Raw genomic sequence first — 16,685 nt, forward strand, 5'->3', positions numbered from 1 at the left:
ATTTATCGAAATTCAGATATATGATAGGTTTAGGGAGATGACAAATATAATAATACCATTTTCAAAAAAAAAAAGTTGCCATTTGGTTGCCATGGTGACCAAATGAAGGCCTCATGGAAGAATCTTGTTCAGACAACTTTTCCTTAACTAATGTTGATGGGGAAGTGAGGCACTGGGTATTAGTCGGCCATCTTGGTGATGGTTTTAGTTAAATAATATCACCAACACTAGATTTTAAGCTTTCTATTCCCCAAACACAGATGACTAGGCAATGGTTCACCTGCCCACCTGCTTGGGTATTTCCTTGGGTAGACTGATTTCATCCTACAGTAAGACCCCACTTCCATCTGATCAAACAAAAGCAATTATTTATAAAAAAAAAACTTAATTGCAAAATTGTTGTAAGATAAATTTTGAAAATATTTGTTCATTACAATACATAACAAGTGATGTCCTTATCCAAACAGTAATAGATGTTTGATCAGGTAGTGTAGTAACAATAATACCTTTCAGTCTATATGTAAGTTGGATTCAGGTTTTACATATCAACCAGTTGTGTTATTCTGATGGAGGCTGTTATTCTCCAAGATACTGAAGTTTGTAACTTAAAGATGAACTTGTTGACCTTATCAAGACATTGTGTTAGATTTCTCATTATTTTCACAAGTAGCCCAGACTTATTTGATAGCCATTCATGGAATGTTCCTCATAGGAAAAAGTTATGCATTGATTTAGCAGCTATGGAATGACAATAGGTTTTAAATCAGAATAAAACTGATTTAATGAGAAAGATTTTGACTCAGACCTTAGAAAAGAATTTGATTCTGGTCTTCTGTCTAGCCAAACAGAAGTATAATTCCACCTCTCTCTGTCACATTGACTATAATGGTAATGCTCTACATCTTACTGTCCATTCATATGTATTTTGTGTGCAGGACAAGAGCTTAATGTGTAATTTGTTTGTAGAGGCTAGACAGGTGATAATTCCTGGTCGTGGATTGCCATTAAGTTGTGATCAGCATCCCCAGGGACAAGACATACCATGATATAAATGTCATTGATAATAACAGCTTCACAATAAAATCAACCTATAATTTTTCTCTGCTTCACAAGTCTAAGATATCAGATCTTCCTACTTTGGTACCCTACAAGTTTTCTCTGTCTAAGATATCAGATCTTCTTACTTGGTACCCTACAAGTTTTCTCTGTCTCACCTGTCTAAAATATCAGATCTTCCTACTTTGTCTCACCTGTCTAAGATATCAGATCTTCCTACTTTGTCTCACCTGTCTAAGATATCAGATCTTCCTACTTTGGTACCCTACAAGTTTTCTCTGTCTCACCTGTCTAAGATATCAGATCTTCCTACTTTGTCTCACCTGTCTAAGATATCAGATCTTCCTACTTTGTCTCACCTGTCTAAGATATCAGATCTTCCTACTTTGCTACCCTACAAGTTTTCTCTGTCTCACCTGTCTAAGATATCAGATCTTCCTACTTTGTCTCACCTGTCTAAGATATCAGATCTTCCTACTTTGGTACCCTACAAGTTTTCTCTGTGTCACCTGTCTAAGATATCAGATCTTCCTACTTTGTCTCACCTGTCTAAGATATTAGATCTTCGTACTTGGTACCCTACAAGTTTTCTCTGTGTCACCTGTCTAAGATATCAGATCTTCCTACTTTGTCTCACCTGTCTAAGATATCAGATCTTCCTACTTTGTCTCACCTGTCTAAGATATCAGATCTTCCTACTTTGTCTCACCTGTCTAAGATATCAGATCTTCCTACTTTGTCTCACCTGTCTAAGATATCAGATCTTCCTACTTTGTCTCACCTGTCTAAGATATCAGATCTTCCTACTTTGTCTCACCTGTCTAAGATATCAGATCTTCCTACTTTGTCTCACCTGTCTAAGATATCAGATCTTCCTACTTTGTCTCACCTGTCTAAGATATCAGATCTTCCTACTTGGTACCCTACAAGTTTTCTCTGTGTCACCTGTCTAAGATATCAGATCTTCCTACTTTGGTACCTACAAGTTTTCTCTGTGTGTAAGATATAAGATCGTCCTAATTTGGTACCCTACAAGTTTTCTCTGTGTCACCTGTCTAAGATATCAGATCTTCCTACGTTGTCTCACCTGTCTAAGATATCAGATCTTCCTACTTTGCCTCACCTGTCTAAGATATCAGATCTTCCTACTTTGTCTCACCTGTCTAAGATATCAGATCTTCCTACTTTGTACCCTACAAGTTTTCTCTGTGTCACCTGTCTAAGATATCAGATCTTCCTACTTTGTCTCACCTGTCTAAGATATCAGATCTTCCTACTTTGTCTCACCTGTCTAAGATATCAGATCTTCCTACTTTGTCTCACCTGTCTAAGATATCAGATCTTCCTACTTTGTCTCACCTGTCTAAGATATCAGCTCTTCCTACTTGGTACCCTACAAGTTTTCTCTGTGTCACCTGTCTAAGATATCAGATCTTCCTACTTTGTCTCACCTGTCTAAGATATCAGATCTTCCTACTTGGTACCCTACAAGTTTTCTCTGTGTCACCTGTCTAAGATATCAGATCTTCCTACTTTGGTACCTACAAGTTTTCTCTGTGTCACCTGTCTAAGATATCAGATCTTCCTACTTTGTCTCACCTGTCTAAGATATTAGATCTTCGTACTTGGTACCCTACAAGTTTTCTCTGTGTCACCTGTCTAAGATATCAGATCTTCCTACTTTGTCTCACCTGTCTAAGATATCAGATCTTCCTACTTTGTCTCACCTGTCTAAGATATCAGATCTTCCTACTTTGTCTCACCTGTCTAAGATATCAGATCTTCCTACTTGGTACCCTACAAGTTTTCTCTGTGTCACCTGTCTAAGATATCAGATCTTCCTACTTTGGTACCCTACAAGTTTTCTCTGTCTCACCTGTCTAAGATATCAGATCTTCCTACTTTGTCTCACCTGTCTAACATATCAGATCTTCCTACTTTGTCTCACCTGTCTAAGATATCAGATCTTCCTACTTTGGTACCCTACAAGTTTTCTCTGTGTCACCTGTCTAAGATATCAGATCTTCCTACTTTGTCTCATCTGTCTAAGATATCAGATCTTCCTACTTTGTCTCACCTGTCTAAGATATCAGATCTTCCTACTTTGTCTCACCTGTCTAAGATATCAGATCTTCCTACTTTGTCTCACCTGTCTAAGATATCAGATCTTCCTACTTGGTACCACAAGTTTTCTCTGTGTCACCTGTCTAAGATATCAGATCTTCCTACTTTGTCTCACCTGTCTAAGATATCAGATCTTCCTACTTTGTCTCACCTGTCTAAGATATCAGATCTTCCTACTTGGTACCCTACAAGTTTTCTCTGTGTCACCTGTCTAAGATATCAGATCTTCCTACTTTGGTACCCTACAAGTTTTCTCTGTCTCACCTGTCTAAGATATCAGATCTTCCTACTTTGTCTCACCTGTCTAACATATCAGATCTTCCTACTTTGTCTCACCTGTCTAAGATATCAGATCTTCATACTTTGGTACCCTACAAGTTTTCTCTGTGTCATCTGTCTAAGATATCAGATCTTCCTACTTTGTCTCATCTGTCTAAGATATCAGATCTTCCTACTTTGTCTCACCTGTCTAAGATATCAGATCTTCCTACTTTGTCTCACCTATCTAAGATATCAGATCTTCCTACTTTGTCTCACCTGTCTAAGATATCAGATCTTCCTACTTGGTACCCTACAAGTTTTCTCTGTGTCACCTGTCTAAGATATCAGATCTTCCTACTTTGTCTCACCTGTCTAAGATATCAGATCTTCCTACTTTGTCTCACCTGTCTAAGATATCAGATCTTCCTACTTGGTACCCTACAAGTTTTCTCTGTCTCACCTGTCTAAGATATCAGATCTTCCTACTTTGTCTCACCTGTCTAACATATCAGATCTTCCTACTTTGTCTCACCTGTCTAAGATATCAGATCTTCATACTTTGGTACCCTACAAGTTTTCTCTGTGTCATCTGTCTAAGATATCAGATCTTCCTACTTTGTCTCACCTGTCTAAGATATCAGATCTTCCTACTTTGTCTCACCTGTCTAAGATATCAGATCTTCCTACTTTGTCTCACCTATCTAAGATATCAGATCTTCCTACTTTGTCTCACCTGTCTAAGATATCAGATCTTCCTACTTTGTACCCTACAAGTTTTCTCTGTGTCACCTGTCTAAGATATCAGATCTTCCTACTTTGTCTCACCTATCTAAGATATCAGATCTTCCTACTTTGTCTCACCTGTTTAAGATATCAGATCTTCCTACTTTGTCTCAGCTGTCTAATATATCAGATCTTCGTACTTGGTACCCTACAAGTTTTCTCTGTGTCACCTGTCTAAGATATCAGATCTTCCTACTTTGTCTCACCTATCTAAGATATCAGATCTTCCTACTTTGTCTCACCTGTCTAAGATATCAGATCTTCCTACTTTGTCTCACCTGTCTAAGATATCAGATCTTCCTACTTGGTAACCTACAAGTTTTCTCTGTGTCACCTGTCTAAGATATCAGATCTTCCTACTTTGTCTCACCTATCTAAGATATCAGATCTTCCTACTTTGTCTCACCTGTCTAAGATATCAGATCTTCCTACTTACCCTGTTTTCTCTGTGTCACCTGTCTAAGATATCAGATCTTCCTACTTGGTACCCTACAAGTTTTCTCTGTGTCACCTGTCTAAGATATCAGATCTTCCTACTTTGTCTCACCTGTCTAAGATATTAGATCTTCCTACTTTGTCTCACCTGTCTAAGATATCAGATCTTCCTACTTTGTCTCACCTGTCTAAGATATCAGATCTTCCTACTTGGTAACCTACAAGTTTTCTCTGTGTCACCTGTCTAAGATATCAGATCTTCCTACTTTGTCTCACCTATCTAAGATATCAGATCTTCCTACTTTGTCTCACCTGTCTAAGATATCAGATCTTCCTACTTGGTACCCTACAAGTTTTCTCTGTGTCACCTGTCTAAGATATCAGATCTTCCTACTTGGTACCCTACAAGTTTTCTCTGTGTCACCTGTCTAAGATATCAGATCTTCCTACTTTGTCTCACCTGTCTAAGATATTAGATCTTCCTACTTTGTCTCACCTGTCTAAGATATCAGATCTTCCTACTTTGTCTCACCTGTCTAAGATATCAGATCTTCCTACTTTGGTACCCTACTAATTAATGTATTAATGTACACTACATACAAGTATTTTTCAAATTGCCATACTCCTGTATCCTGGCCTCATACATATTCTGATATCAAGGCCTGTCCTGCCATCAGTTCTATCTTGACATCAGTCCTGTCCTGACATTATCCCTGTCCTGAAATCAGCCCTGTCCTGACATCATCCCTGTCCTGACATCATCCTTGCCCTGATATCATCCCTGTCCTGACATCATCCTTGTCCTTACATCAGCTCTGTCCTTACATCAGCCCTGTCCTGACATCATCCCTGTCCTTACATCAGCCTTGTCCTGACATCATCCCTGTCCTGACATCAGCCCTGTCCTGACATCAGTCCTGTCCTGAAATCATCCCTGTCCTGACATCAGCCCTGTCCTGACAACAGCTGGATGTGTATATAAATTGACAAGGTCATTCTCAAGGTTCACTAGTAGATTACCCTTTGTCCCTTGTAATGTGCAGTCTGAAAATCTAAATTGCTGTCAGGTGGCCATGTCAGATTTTGAGTTATAGTTAATCAGTTTTTCTTGAGAAGTTCAAAATGTATCATTCTCAATTTCCATATATTGCTTCCCCTTAGTCCCTTGTGCATCTTTCTATTTATGATTGTTGAACTGATCAACTGGTTGCTTGGCTGCAATGAAGATTTTTAAACACTCTTTCAGAAGGAGTACTGGATGAACCGTTCTCAAATTTCTTATGTATGTTCCCCTCTGTTCCTAGTTGTGTATTGGGCAGTTTTGGCCTAATCACAAAGCCAAAAATAGCTCCTAGTTAGCCATTTTAGATGGTGACAATTATAATTTTTTATTTCTGTTTCTTGAAGTACTACCTTATCATGTTGTTTGCTGTTACTGTACGTAATTTTTATTATTTATACAGCATATTATTAACAACAGTTAAGAGGAAAGAATAGAAAAAGAGGAAAAGATCTAACAATGAATAATAGAATTGATAAAGAACAATGGTGGATGCCAGCTTCCCTCTGAGATCTCCTCTTCTTGTTTACTGTTTGTGTTACTGATTACAAGAATTGTAAAATTGTTTGTGATACATATGAAATAACACATATTTTTGTCTTTTTTACAGATGCAGAGAGTGACTAAAGAAAAGTGTTTGGAAATAATTAATAAATTTGAACCTTCCAAAGATGGCAAATTGAAAGGACATCTTGGTATTGATGGTAAGTTAAATATTAACCAATTTTATTCATATTAAAAATGACAAAATTGAATATGAATCTACTTTAACATCCTGTCCAATTGGTTTTAGAAAAGATACTTAATTAATTCCTTAACTGGGGTCCAACAGAAATATTCAGACCTGGTAGATACAATTCCTTTTCCACCCTGTCTGTCCTTCTATTTCACCTTCCGATGTTAGATTCTGCGTGATAAATTTTGAAATTGTCTTTCTATTTCCTTCAAACTATCCTATAGGACTTTGGTCTCATGACCGACAGGTTTTCAAATAAAGTGGGAATAGCTTAAAAAAATAAGCTGTGGACCTTGTGTATAGTCAAGTGCCACAACCTGATTTATATGTTAGTTATCAAAACAGTTAATTATTAGCTCACCTGATGCAGCATCCGTCGTTCAGTGTCAACTTTTTCCTTCAAACAACTTCTTCTCAATAACCAATGAACCAACTGTTTTGATATTTGGCTGGTATGTTCCTAGGATGAAGCCTGACAGAGTTTGTGAAAAAAATGAACTTGACCTATATTCAAGGTCACAGGGATCAGATTTGTTAAAACCTTTAACTGACTTCTTCCCATGAACTAAAAGATGGAAAGAAATGACCTTGACATATATCCACTGGTTGATATATATATATACATAGCAATGCTCACCTGATATATATATACCTGGTGAGTGCTACAGGCCCATTAGACCTCTTGTATATCACATTTACTAGAAGTGATTCAGTTAAATCAACATGTTGGAAACTAAGTGCTTTAAAAATTTTGGTCCTTGCCATATAAGTATCCAGATAAATTAATTCAAATTCTCATGCTTTGATTGATAAATTGATAAATGAGTTATCTTCTTATTGCAGGATTAACATGGCCCAATATTATAGAAAAAGTATTCTGAGAACAGTCACTTAAATATGCTCATAAAATTGACAATGTCTGTTGTTGTAATTTCTTCTGCATTAATATCATACAATTAAACAGAATCTTGTGTTCTGATACACAACAAGGGTAACCTGGTACATAGAAAATTGTGATGGTGTAGTAGTGTGATGAACCTAGTGATTCCTTGAGGGAATTGGCCAGCCAAATATTGATGACATCAAGCTTCCAAACCCAAGTTGTTGTGCCAAATGTAACTGATATCTGTACTGCACCTGGCATGGCGAAAGCAGTTTAAGACACCGTTTTCATCAATAATTCTATTTAGTGTTTCACTTACAGGTTTGCCTCTTGTCAGCTGTCCTCTAGGCTTATCATTCTGTCCTTCTCTTTGCATTTTATGATAATATGATTTTATCATACCACAGTTTAGTTAACTCCATATTTTAAAAGTCAGTTGGACCAATTAAAAATCTACAGAAAGCTTGAGCTTCATACAACACAACCCACTGAGTTTACAAAAAAATATCTCTGCTATTAGAGCGATTACTGTTGTTTTTAAATAATTTTTCTAAAACCTGATGATTAAATTCTTGGTATTCCATTTTAATGACATTTATTCGTAAAATCTGCATGCTATTTAATCAAAACCTTAATCTGTAGATGTCAGGGTAATCCTAGGAGATTGGCATTTTGCTGATTAAAACAAAAATGATCATGTGACTGACATATGCTGATGTGCTGATGTAATATGTGATCATGTGACTTGCTGATGTAATATGTGATCATGTGACTTGCTGATTTAATTTGTGATCATGTGCCTACTAATCAGGATCAAATGAAAGTTTATCTTGATTGCTGTATTTCCTGAATGCTTAACTGTTGAAAATAACTGAAATCAGTCTTTGAATTTTACTTGACTAATATTGTATACAGTTGAAGTTTATTTAGTATGGATGTTTGTGTTATTCAAGAAAACATCAAACATATGCCTTAATCACCCCTTTGAATATTTTGCAATTTGAAATCCTGAAAATAAAGTGTGAAAACATGGCTTTATTTTCCTTGAATGGGTTCAGTTTGATAAGAAATATCAATGAAACTGCCAATAAAAGATGCCAAGATTTTACTCCAAGGTATAGCACACTATACAGGAACCAACTGCGCCAAAGAAAAATCTCAAGGATAATAATGTCATGTTACCTATGTAGTTAGGAAATTTAAATACAAGCAGCCTGTACAGAAAGTATATTCCTATAACCTAGACCTAGCTGTAGTTACAGGAATCCTTCAGTGGAATTGATCATATACAATCTAGACCTAGCTGTAGATACAAGTAACCTTCACTGGAATTCATAATATACAATGTAGACCTAGCTGTAGATACAGGAATCCTTCACTGGAATTCATAATATAAAACCTAGACCTAGCTGTAGATACAGGAATCCTTCACTGGAATTCATAATATACAATGTAGACCTAGCTGTAGATACAGGAATCCTTCACTGGAATTCATAATATACAATGTAGACCTAGCTGTAGATACAGGAATCCTTCACTGGAATTCATAATATACAATCTAGACCTAGCTGTAGATACAAGTAACCTTCACTGGAATTCATAATATACAATCTAGACCTAGCTGTAGATACAGGAATCCTTCACTGGAATTCATAATATACAATCTATACCTAGCTGTAGATACAGGAATCCTTCACTGGAATTGATAATATACAACCTAGACCTAGCTGTAGATACAGAAATCCTTCACTGGAATTCATAATATACAATCTATACCTAGCTGTAGATACAGGAATCCTTCACTGGAATTGATAATATACAACCTAGACCTAGCTGTAGATACAGGAATCCTTCACTGGAATTGATAATATACAATGTAGACCTAGCTGTAGATACAGGAATCCTTCACTGGAATTCATAATATAAAACCTAGACCTAGCTGTAGATACAGGAATCCTTCACTGGAATTGATAATATACAATGTAGACCTAGCTGTAGATACAGGAATCCTTCACTGGAATTCATAATATAAAACCTAGACCTAGCTGTAGATACAGGAATCCTTCACTGGAATTCATAATATACAATCTATACCTAGCTGTAGTTACAGGAATCCTTCAGTGGAATTCATAATATACAATCTAGACCTAGCTGTAGATACAAGTAACCTTCACTGGAATTCATAATATACAATGTAGACCTAGCTTTAGATAAAAGTAACCTTCGCAGGAGATTAAAGCATTCAACCTAGACCTAGCTTGATACAACAGCAACCTTCACAGTTTAAAGCATTCAACCTAGACTAAGCTGTATATAACAGCAACCTTCACAGGAAAGTTGCTATACAGAATCTATGTGGGCAGTATCTGTTTTCCTGTTTTCACTGTTGATTTTCTGTACAAGAAGATACCAGTAGATAGATTGAGTAATTCTTGATTACTGACTTGCCAAAGGGCTAGGGGAGCTTAATTGGACAGCATTTCCACATCCAGGTTACATGAACTTTCGGCTTTGAATGGAATCAGCTCCAAAAGCACAGAGATAAATAGATATTGTCCTATTTCTAGAGAATTTTCGTTTCCAAACAGGCAGCTTTAAAGAGGCTTATTTGAGGGATAATCTTCATAAAGGCTAACCAGATAAGGCTTTAATAGATCTATAAATTGTAATTAAATTACAGTCGAAACTCGTTATCTTCAAGTTCAAGAGACCATGGAAAGCATTTTGACTTATTCATATTGCGACTCATACAAAACGTCCAAATGAGGTTGATTATATCAGTTTCCCGACATTGATAACTATTGAACGAAACACAGGCTACCATACACACATTACTCCATGCTCCAAATGAAAGATGTACGTAAACAATCCAGCTACGCGTGTTACAGGTCTATTTCGCTGATTGAACGTGATCAGTTTTCATGTCTTATGTAAATACTTGGTTAACATATGCGTACGTCAATGCTGCAGTTTGATGGCACTAATTAAGAAGCCAACTTTTAATTGAATCATTAAACTGGTATTTAATTGTCAGAGATCAACTGTTGTGTGAACAATGGACACTACATTTAGCCTTGTGTGATGCACAGGTGACTCTCCACTCTGTATGTGTATTGATTAAACTCTTTAAAACACATTCTGATATTCTTTTTGTCAAAAATCAATTTTTTAGACAAGAAATGACTTTTCTCTTGCTTTGCAATTGAAGAAATTGAAAACTTGCTTCAAATAATATCAAATTTTTACTCAAAATGAAATTTGTGACACCGGAACTAAAATTACGAAGATGAAGAAGGAAAAAAATCAGAACTTGGAATTTATTTCAACTCAAACAAAATTTCAGCTCGCAATTTTTAGAAAACCAATTTCAACTTGAAACCAGATATCATACAGCCAGGTAATGTAACAGTAATTCTACTTGACATGTAATTTAGATTTCTTTATGACATGTGACAAAACAAACACTGATACTCTTTATGTATTGACTTGTGGTATGATCTTTGTCACTGTTCTTAATTCTCAGTATAATGGTTGTATGTTACAGGATTTACAGACTATCTTCTATCAAGAGAATGTGATATATTTGATTCTGACCAGCAAACTGTTTGTCAAGATATGACACAACCACTAAGTCACTACTTTATAGCCAGTTCACACAATACGTAAGTATAATATACCAGCTCAAAAAATAGTATAATATACCAGCTCACAAAATTGTATAATATACCCGCTTACAAAATAGTATAATATACCAGCTCACAAAATTGTATAATATACCAGCTCACAATATAGTATAATATACCAGCTCACAAAATTGTATTATATACCAGCTCACAAAATGGTATTACATAACAGCTCACAAAATGGTATAACATACCAGCTCACAAAATAGTATAATATACCAGCTCACAAAATAGTATTATATACCACCTCACAAAATGGTATAATATACCAGCTCACAAAATAGTATTATATACCAGCTCACAAAATAGTATTATATACCAGCTCACAAAATAGTATAATATACCAGCTCACAAAATAGTATTATATACCAGCTCACAAAATAGTACTATATCCCAGCTCACAAAATAGTATTATATACCAGCTCACAAAATGGTATTATATACCAGCTCACAAAATGGTATTATATACCAGCTCACAAAATATTTCAGTTTATATTACAGCTCACATGATATAAAGTATAATGTACTAGCTACAAATATGCTAAGTATAATATTCTCTCAGAATACAGAAGTATAGAATACAGTTCACATAATATAAAAGTATAACAGTTGTACGATATCAAATAAGTTAAGCTTAACTATATATTTGTCAGAATGTGCCAGTCTCTATCTTGTTCATAACTTATAGATTTGTGAGAGAGCCTGTGTGTATCTAGTTTATAACTGATAGTTGTTTGACAGTGAGCCTGTGTGTATCTAGTTTATAACTGATAGTTGTTTGACAGTGAGCCTGTGTGTATCTAGTTTATAACTGATAGTTGTTTGACAGTGATCCAGTGTGTATCTAGTTTATAACTGATAGTTGTTTGACAGTGAGCCAGTGTGTATTTGTCTATAACTGATAGTTGTTTGACAGTGAGTCAGTGTGTATCTAGTTTATAACTGATAGTTGTTTGACAGTGAGCCAGTGTGTATTTGTCTATAACTGATAGTTGTTTGACAGTGAGCCAGTGTGTATCTAGTTTATAACTGATAGTTGTTTGACAGTGAGTCAGTGTGTATCTAGTTTATAACTGATAGTTGTTTGACAGTGAGCCAGTGTGTATCTCTCTATAATTGATAGTTGTTTGACAGTGAGCCAGTGTGTATCTCTCTATAACTGATAGTTGTTTGACAGTGAGCCAGTGTGTATCTCTCTATAACTGATAGTTGTTTGACAGTGAGCCTGTGTGTATCTCTCTATAACTGATAGTTGTTTGACAGTGAGCCAGTGTGTATCTAGTTATATAGATTTTATGTATCTAGTTTAGATGAGACTGTTGAGATGTTTTTTAAGATTATATCTGATATTATGATAGGTAAGATAGAGTAAATCAAGTTTGATAAACGTTGGATATTTGGATATGATGAGGTCAGGGTATACATTGTAATGTCTACAAACAGTACCAGCTATATACAATGCTAAAGATCTGGTGATATATCTCTCAATGTGTTTATTTTTCAGGTATCTTATGAAAGATCAGTTACAGGGACCCTCTAGTGTAGAAGCATACATAAGAGCACTTAATAAGGGATGTCGCTGTGTGGACTGTAAGTTTTACCGTAATATAATACAGTACATTAATATCAAGATTTGACTTCATCACTGAACATCATTAAATGGTTATTTCACTTTTTGTTGGCCCTCCATTTTCAAATCCTTAATTGTCTATGACCTGTCATTCATTTATAAAAAAAATGTCATTGCTATTTCTTCAAAAGTATTTGATGGGTGATTTTCAAATTTCATATGACAGCTTTCCTTGGTCCCTAGTTGGGCATTGTCTATTTTTAAGACAGATTTGAAAGACATCTCTCATTCTCAAATTTTACTTGTTAGTTTCCCTGGTGTACGGTCTTGCCATAATACTCAATTCTCCGGTCATAGCAAGTAATGATTAAGTACAATTAGATAGAAAGAAGAGAAAAAAAGGAAAATCCAGCCTACATAGAATTGATCAAGATCATACAATGATAGACCTCAAGATCTCTCTCGGGATCTCTTGTTTTATAGGAAAATATTCATGAACAAATCAAACAACTATCCTTATGTATGATTAGTATAAATTAGTAGGAGTGTGATGTATACAGTGTTACCCATGTCAGTTCTGTAGCATATGTGGCCTGATGATTGCTGTCAGACTTTGTTGAAATATCATTATTCCTTCTTGAGGAAAATATGATTAGAACCAATTATACAATTTAAACGACTAATATATAATGATAACCTAGGACTACTTTGTATATCACATAGTTAACACCTGTCTGCTCTGTTTGTAGTGGACTGTTGGGATGGTCCTAACGGTGACCCAATCATCAAACATGGCCGAACACTGACCACCAAAATCACTTTTGTGTCCGTCATAGAAACCATCAACAAACATGCATTCGATATATCTCAGTAAGTATTTCTGTATAACTATATTTGATAATACCTTATGAAATGGTCTTGCTCATGTAGTATTTGTCCTGCTTTTTTTTATGCTTCCACAAATCTATGGGAGGATGTGGAACGGGCAGATATTGTTACCCATGTATGTCCCTCGTGTCAGATTGCATCACTGTAGTAGTAACTCTTGATGCCAGGGTTACTGGGAGAGGAGTAGTAACATTTGATGCCAGGGCTCCTTGGGGTGGTGGAGTAGTAACATATGATGCCAGGGCTCCTTGGGGTGGTGGAGTAGTAACATATGATGCCAGTCTCCTTGGGGTGGTGGAGTAGTAACATATGATGCCAGTCTCCTTGGGGTGGTGGAGTAGTAACATATGATGCCAGGGCTCCTTGGGGAGAAGGAGTAGTAACATATGATGCCAAGGCTCCTTGGGGAGGAGGGGTAGTAATGTATGATGCCAGGGCTCCTTGGGGAGGATGAGTAGTAATATATGATGCCAGGGCTCCTTGGAGAGAAGGAGTAGTAACATATGATGCAAGGGCTCCTTGCTACCCCCTGATATTGTCCCTGTAAGATTAAGTGATGTTTTATTTTACAGCTACCCCCTGATATTGTCCCTGTAAGATTAAGTTGTTGTTTTATTTTACAGCTACCCCCTGATATTGTCCCTGTAAGATTAAGTTGTTGTTTTATTTTACAGCTACCCCCTGATACTGTCAATAGAGAACCACTGTAGTATAAAACAACAGAAGATCATGGTAGAGTGTATGCAGTCTACATTTGGTGATAAACTTGTCTCGTTATCATTTGACCAAGAGGCATCAGATTTACCATCCCCCGAGGATCTTCATGGCAAAGTTATAGTTAAGGTCAGTATTCACAAGCCTATATACTATGATTGTCTCCTCAGTGTTATGAGGGTCACTGATAAGTTATGATCAAGGTCTCAGCTATTTTTCTATCAAGTGTCACTGCTATGTTTCGATCAAGTGTCACTGCTGTGTTTTGATCAATTGTCACTGCTATGTTTTGATCAAGTGTCACTCCTATTTTTGATCAAATTCATTGCTATGTTTTGATCAAATGTCACTGCTATGTTTTGAACAAATTCATTGCTATGTTTTGATCAGATTCACTGCTATGTTTTGATCAGATTCATTGCAATGTTTTGATCAGATTAATATGTTCATTGTTTAAGTTTTGAGGCAGCATTACTTACAGAGTTACCTTATAATACGGTCCAACTGATGTTATAACCAGGACCAGACATAAGTCTTGTAGTATTACCTTATAATACAGTCCTACTGATGTTATAACCAGGACCAGACATAAGTCTTGTAGTCTTACCTTATAATACAGTCCTACTGATGTTATAACCAGGACCAGACATAAGTCTTGTAGTCTTACCTTATAATACAGTCCTACTGATGTTATAACCAGGACCAGACATAAGTCTTGTAGTCCTACCTTATAATACAGTCCTACTAATGTTATAACCAGGACCAGACATAAGTCTTGTAGTCCTACCTTATAATACAGTCCTACTAATGTTATAACCAGGACCAGACATAAGTCTTGTAGTCTTATTGAATTACAACATTTGTTTTCTGTAAATTCAACAGGATAAGAGTTTTGGCCGTTATCTGCAACTCCCTGTTAAAGCCCAGTGTTAAGCATGTGCCTCTTGTTAGGTTGCCTTTCTCTTTTGGAAATGTCTGCAATGATATGGTATTCTGATACGATGAGTAACTTGTTATTCAGTGTCATCTCAGTAAATGATCAAACAGAATGAATTCTATTTCATGTCTGTTTGTGTTGACAGAGTAAGAAATTGCCACTTAACTGTACTTTGGAGGAAGATTATGTGACAGACGAAGACGAATCATCAGAAGTAGAGAAAAAGAAGAACAACAAAGCCAAAGTAAATACAGAATATCATTTTTATTTCATGCTTTAGGAAATAGAAGTATTTGTAATATTTTGGTGTCCTCGTCCATAGTGACACTTAACTTAATGACTATAACTGTTTATCATTATGGGACCTGTAGTCCAACTACTTGTATTGGGAGAGAACATCTTTCAAATTATCCCTAATAATGCTGTTATGACAAGTATATTTTTGATAAGGTAATGTTGGGGAAGGAACATATATCCAATTAAAAAATAAATTATGATATATCAACACCAACTTTTTTAACCTACAGGATAGTCCAGCCAACAAGCAAATTAAACTGGGAAAGGATCTTTCAGACCTTGTCATGTACTGTGTGTCTGTGAGGTTCCAAGACTTCCAAGTCTCTCAACAGCATCGTAAGTATTCATCTCTAGCACAAATTGTCTTCATATTACACTGCATCATAATGAGTTATCATTGGTATAGGATGTGGGAGTCTTATTAACTATACTGTATTGTATGTGTTCATCACTGGGACCAAAATCTTGAAGTAGGGTCTGGGGAGTCTCATAGTAACTACACTGTATCATAAGTATCCATTGCTGGGACCAAAATCTTGAAGTAGGGTCTGGGGAGTCTCATAGTTACTACACTGTATCATAAGTATCCATTGCTGGAACCAAAATCTTGAAGTATGGTCTGGGGAGTCTCATAGTTACTACACTGTATCATAAGTATCCATTGCTGGGACCAAAATCTTGAAGTTGGGTCTGGGGAGTCTCATAGTAACTACACTGTATCATAAGTATCCATTGCTGGGACCAAAATCTTGAAGTAGGGTCTGGGGAGTCTCATAGTAACTACACTGTATCATAAGTATCCATTGCTGGGACCAAAATCTTGAAGTATGGTCTGGGGAGTCTCATAGTTACTACACTGTATCATAAGTATCCATTGCTGGGACCAAAATCTTGAAGTATGGTCTGGGGAGTCTCATAGTTACTACACTGTATCATAAGTATCCATTGCTGGGACCAAAATCTTGAAGTAGGGTCTGGGGAGTCTCATAGTAACTACACTGTATCATAAGTATCCATTGCTGGGACCAAAATCTTGAAGTAGGGTCTGGGGAGTCTCATAGTAACTACACTGTATCATAAGTATCCATTGCTGGAACCAAAATCTTGAAGTATGGTCTGGGGAGTCTCATAGTTACTACACTGTATCATAAGTATCCATTGCTGGGACCAAAATCTTGAAGTAGGGTCTGGGGAGTCTCATAGTAACTACACTGTATCATAAGTATCCATTGCTGGGACCAAAATCTTGAAGTAGGGT

General features: G+C 36.3%; 1 protein-coding gene across 1 annotated transcript in view; it reads left to right on the forward strand.

Annotated features, from left to right (window-relative positions):
- Window positions 1–16,685, forward strand: part of LOC132548433 (inactive phospholipase C-like protein 2) — a 90,364-nt gene that overhangs the window by 62,285 nt on the left and 11,394 nt on the right. The window contains exons 8-14 of the mRNA XM_060212298.1: window positions 6,330–6,423; window positions 10,883–11,000; window positions 12,526–12,611; window positions 13,341–13,461; window positions 14,154–14,322; window positions 15,276–15,374; window positions 15,658–15,763. Coding sequence (XP_060068281.1) covers window positions 6,330–6,423; window positions 10,883–11,000; window positions 12,526–12,611; window positions 13,341–13,461; window positions 14,154–14,322; window positions 15,276–15,374; window positions 15,658–15,763 — 793 coding nt within the window. The remainder of the gene's footprint in view (window positions 1–6,329; window positions 6,424–10,882; window positions 11,001–12,525; window positions 12,612–13,340; window positions 13,462–14,153; window positions 14,323–15,275; window positions 15,375–15,657; window positions 15,764–16,685) is intronic.

The sequence above is a fragment of the Ylistrum balloti genome, unplaced genomic scaffold, assembly GCF_031769215.1.
Source record: "Ylistrum balloti isolate Yb309-2 unplaced genomic scaffold, AGI_CSIRO_Ybal_v1 Utg370010, whole genome shotgun sequence".
Lineage (NCBI taxonomy): Eukaryota > Metazoa > Mollusca > Bivalvia > Pectinida > Pectinidae > Ylistrum > Ylistrum balloti.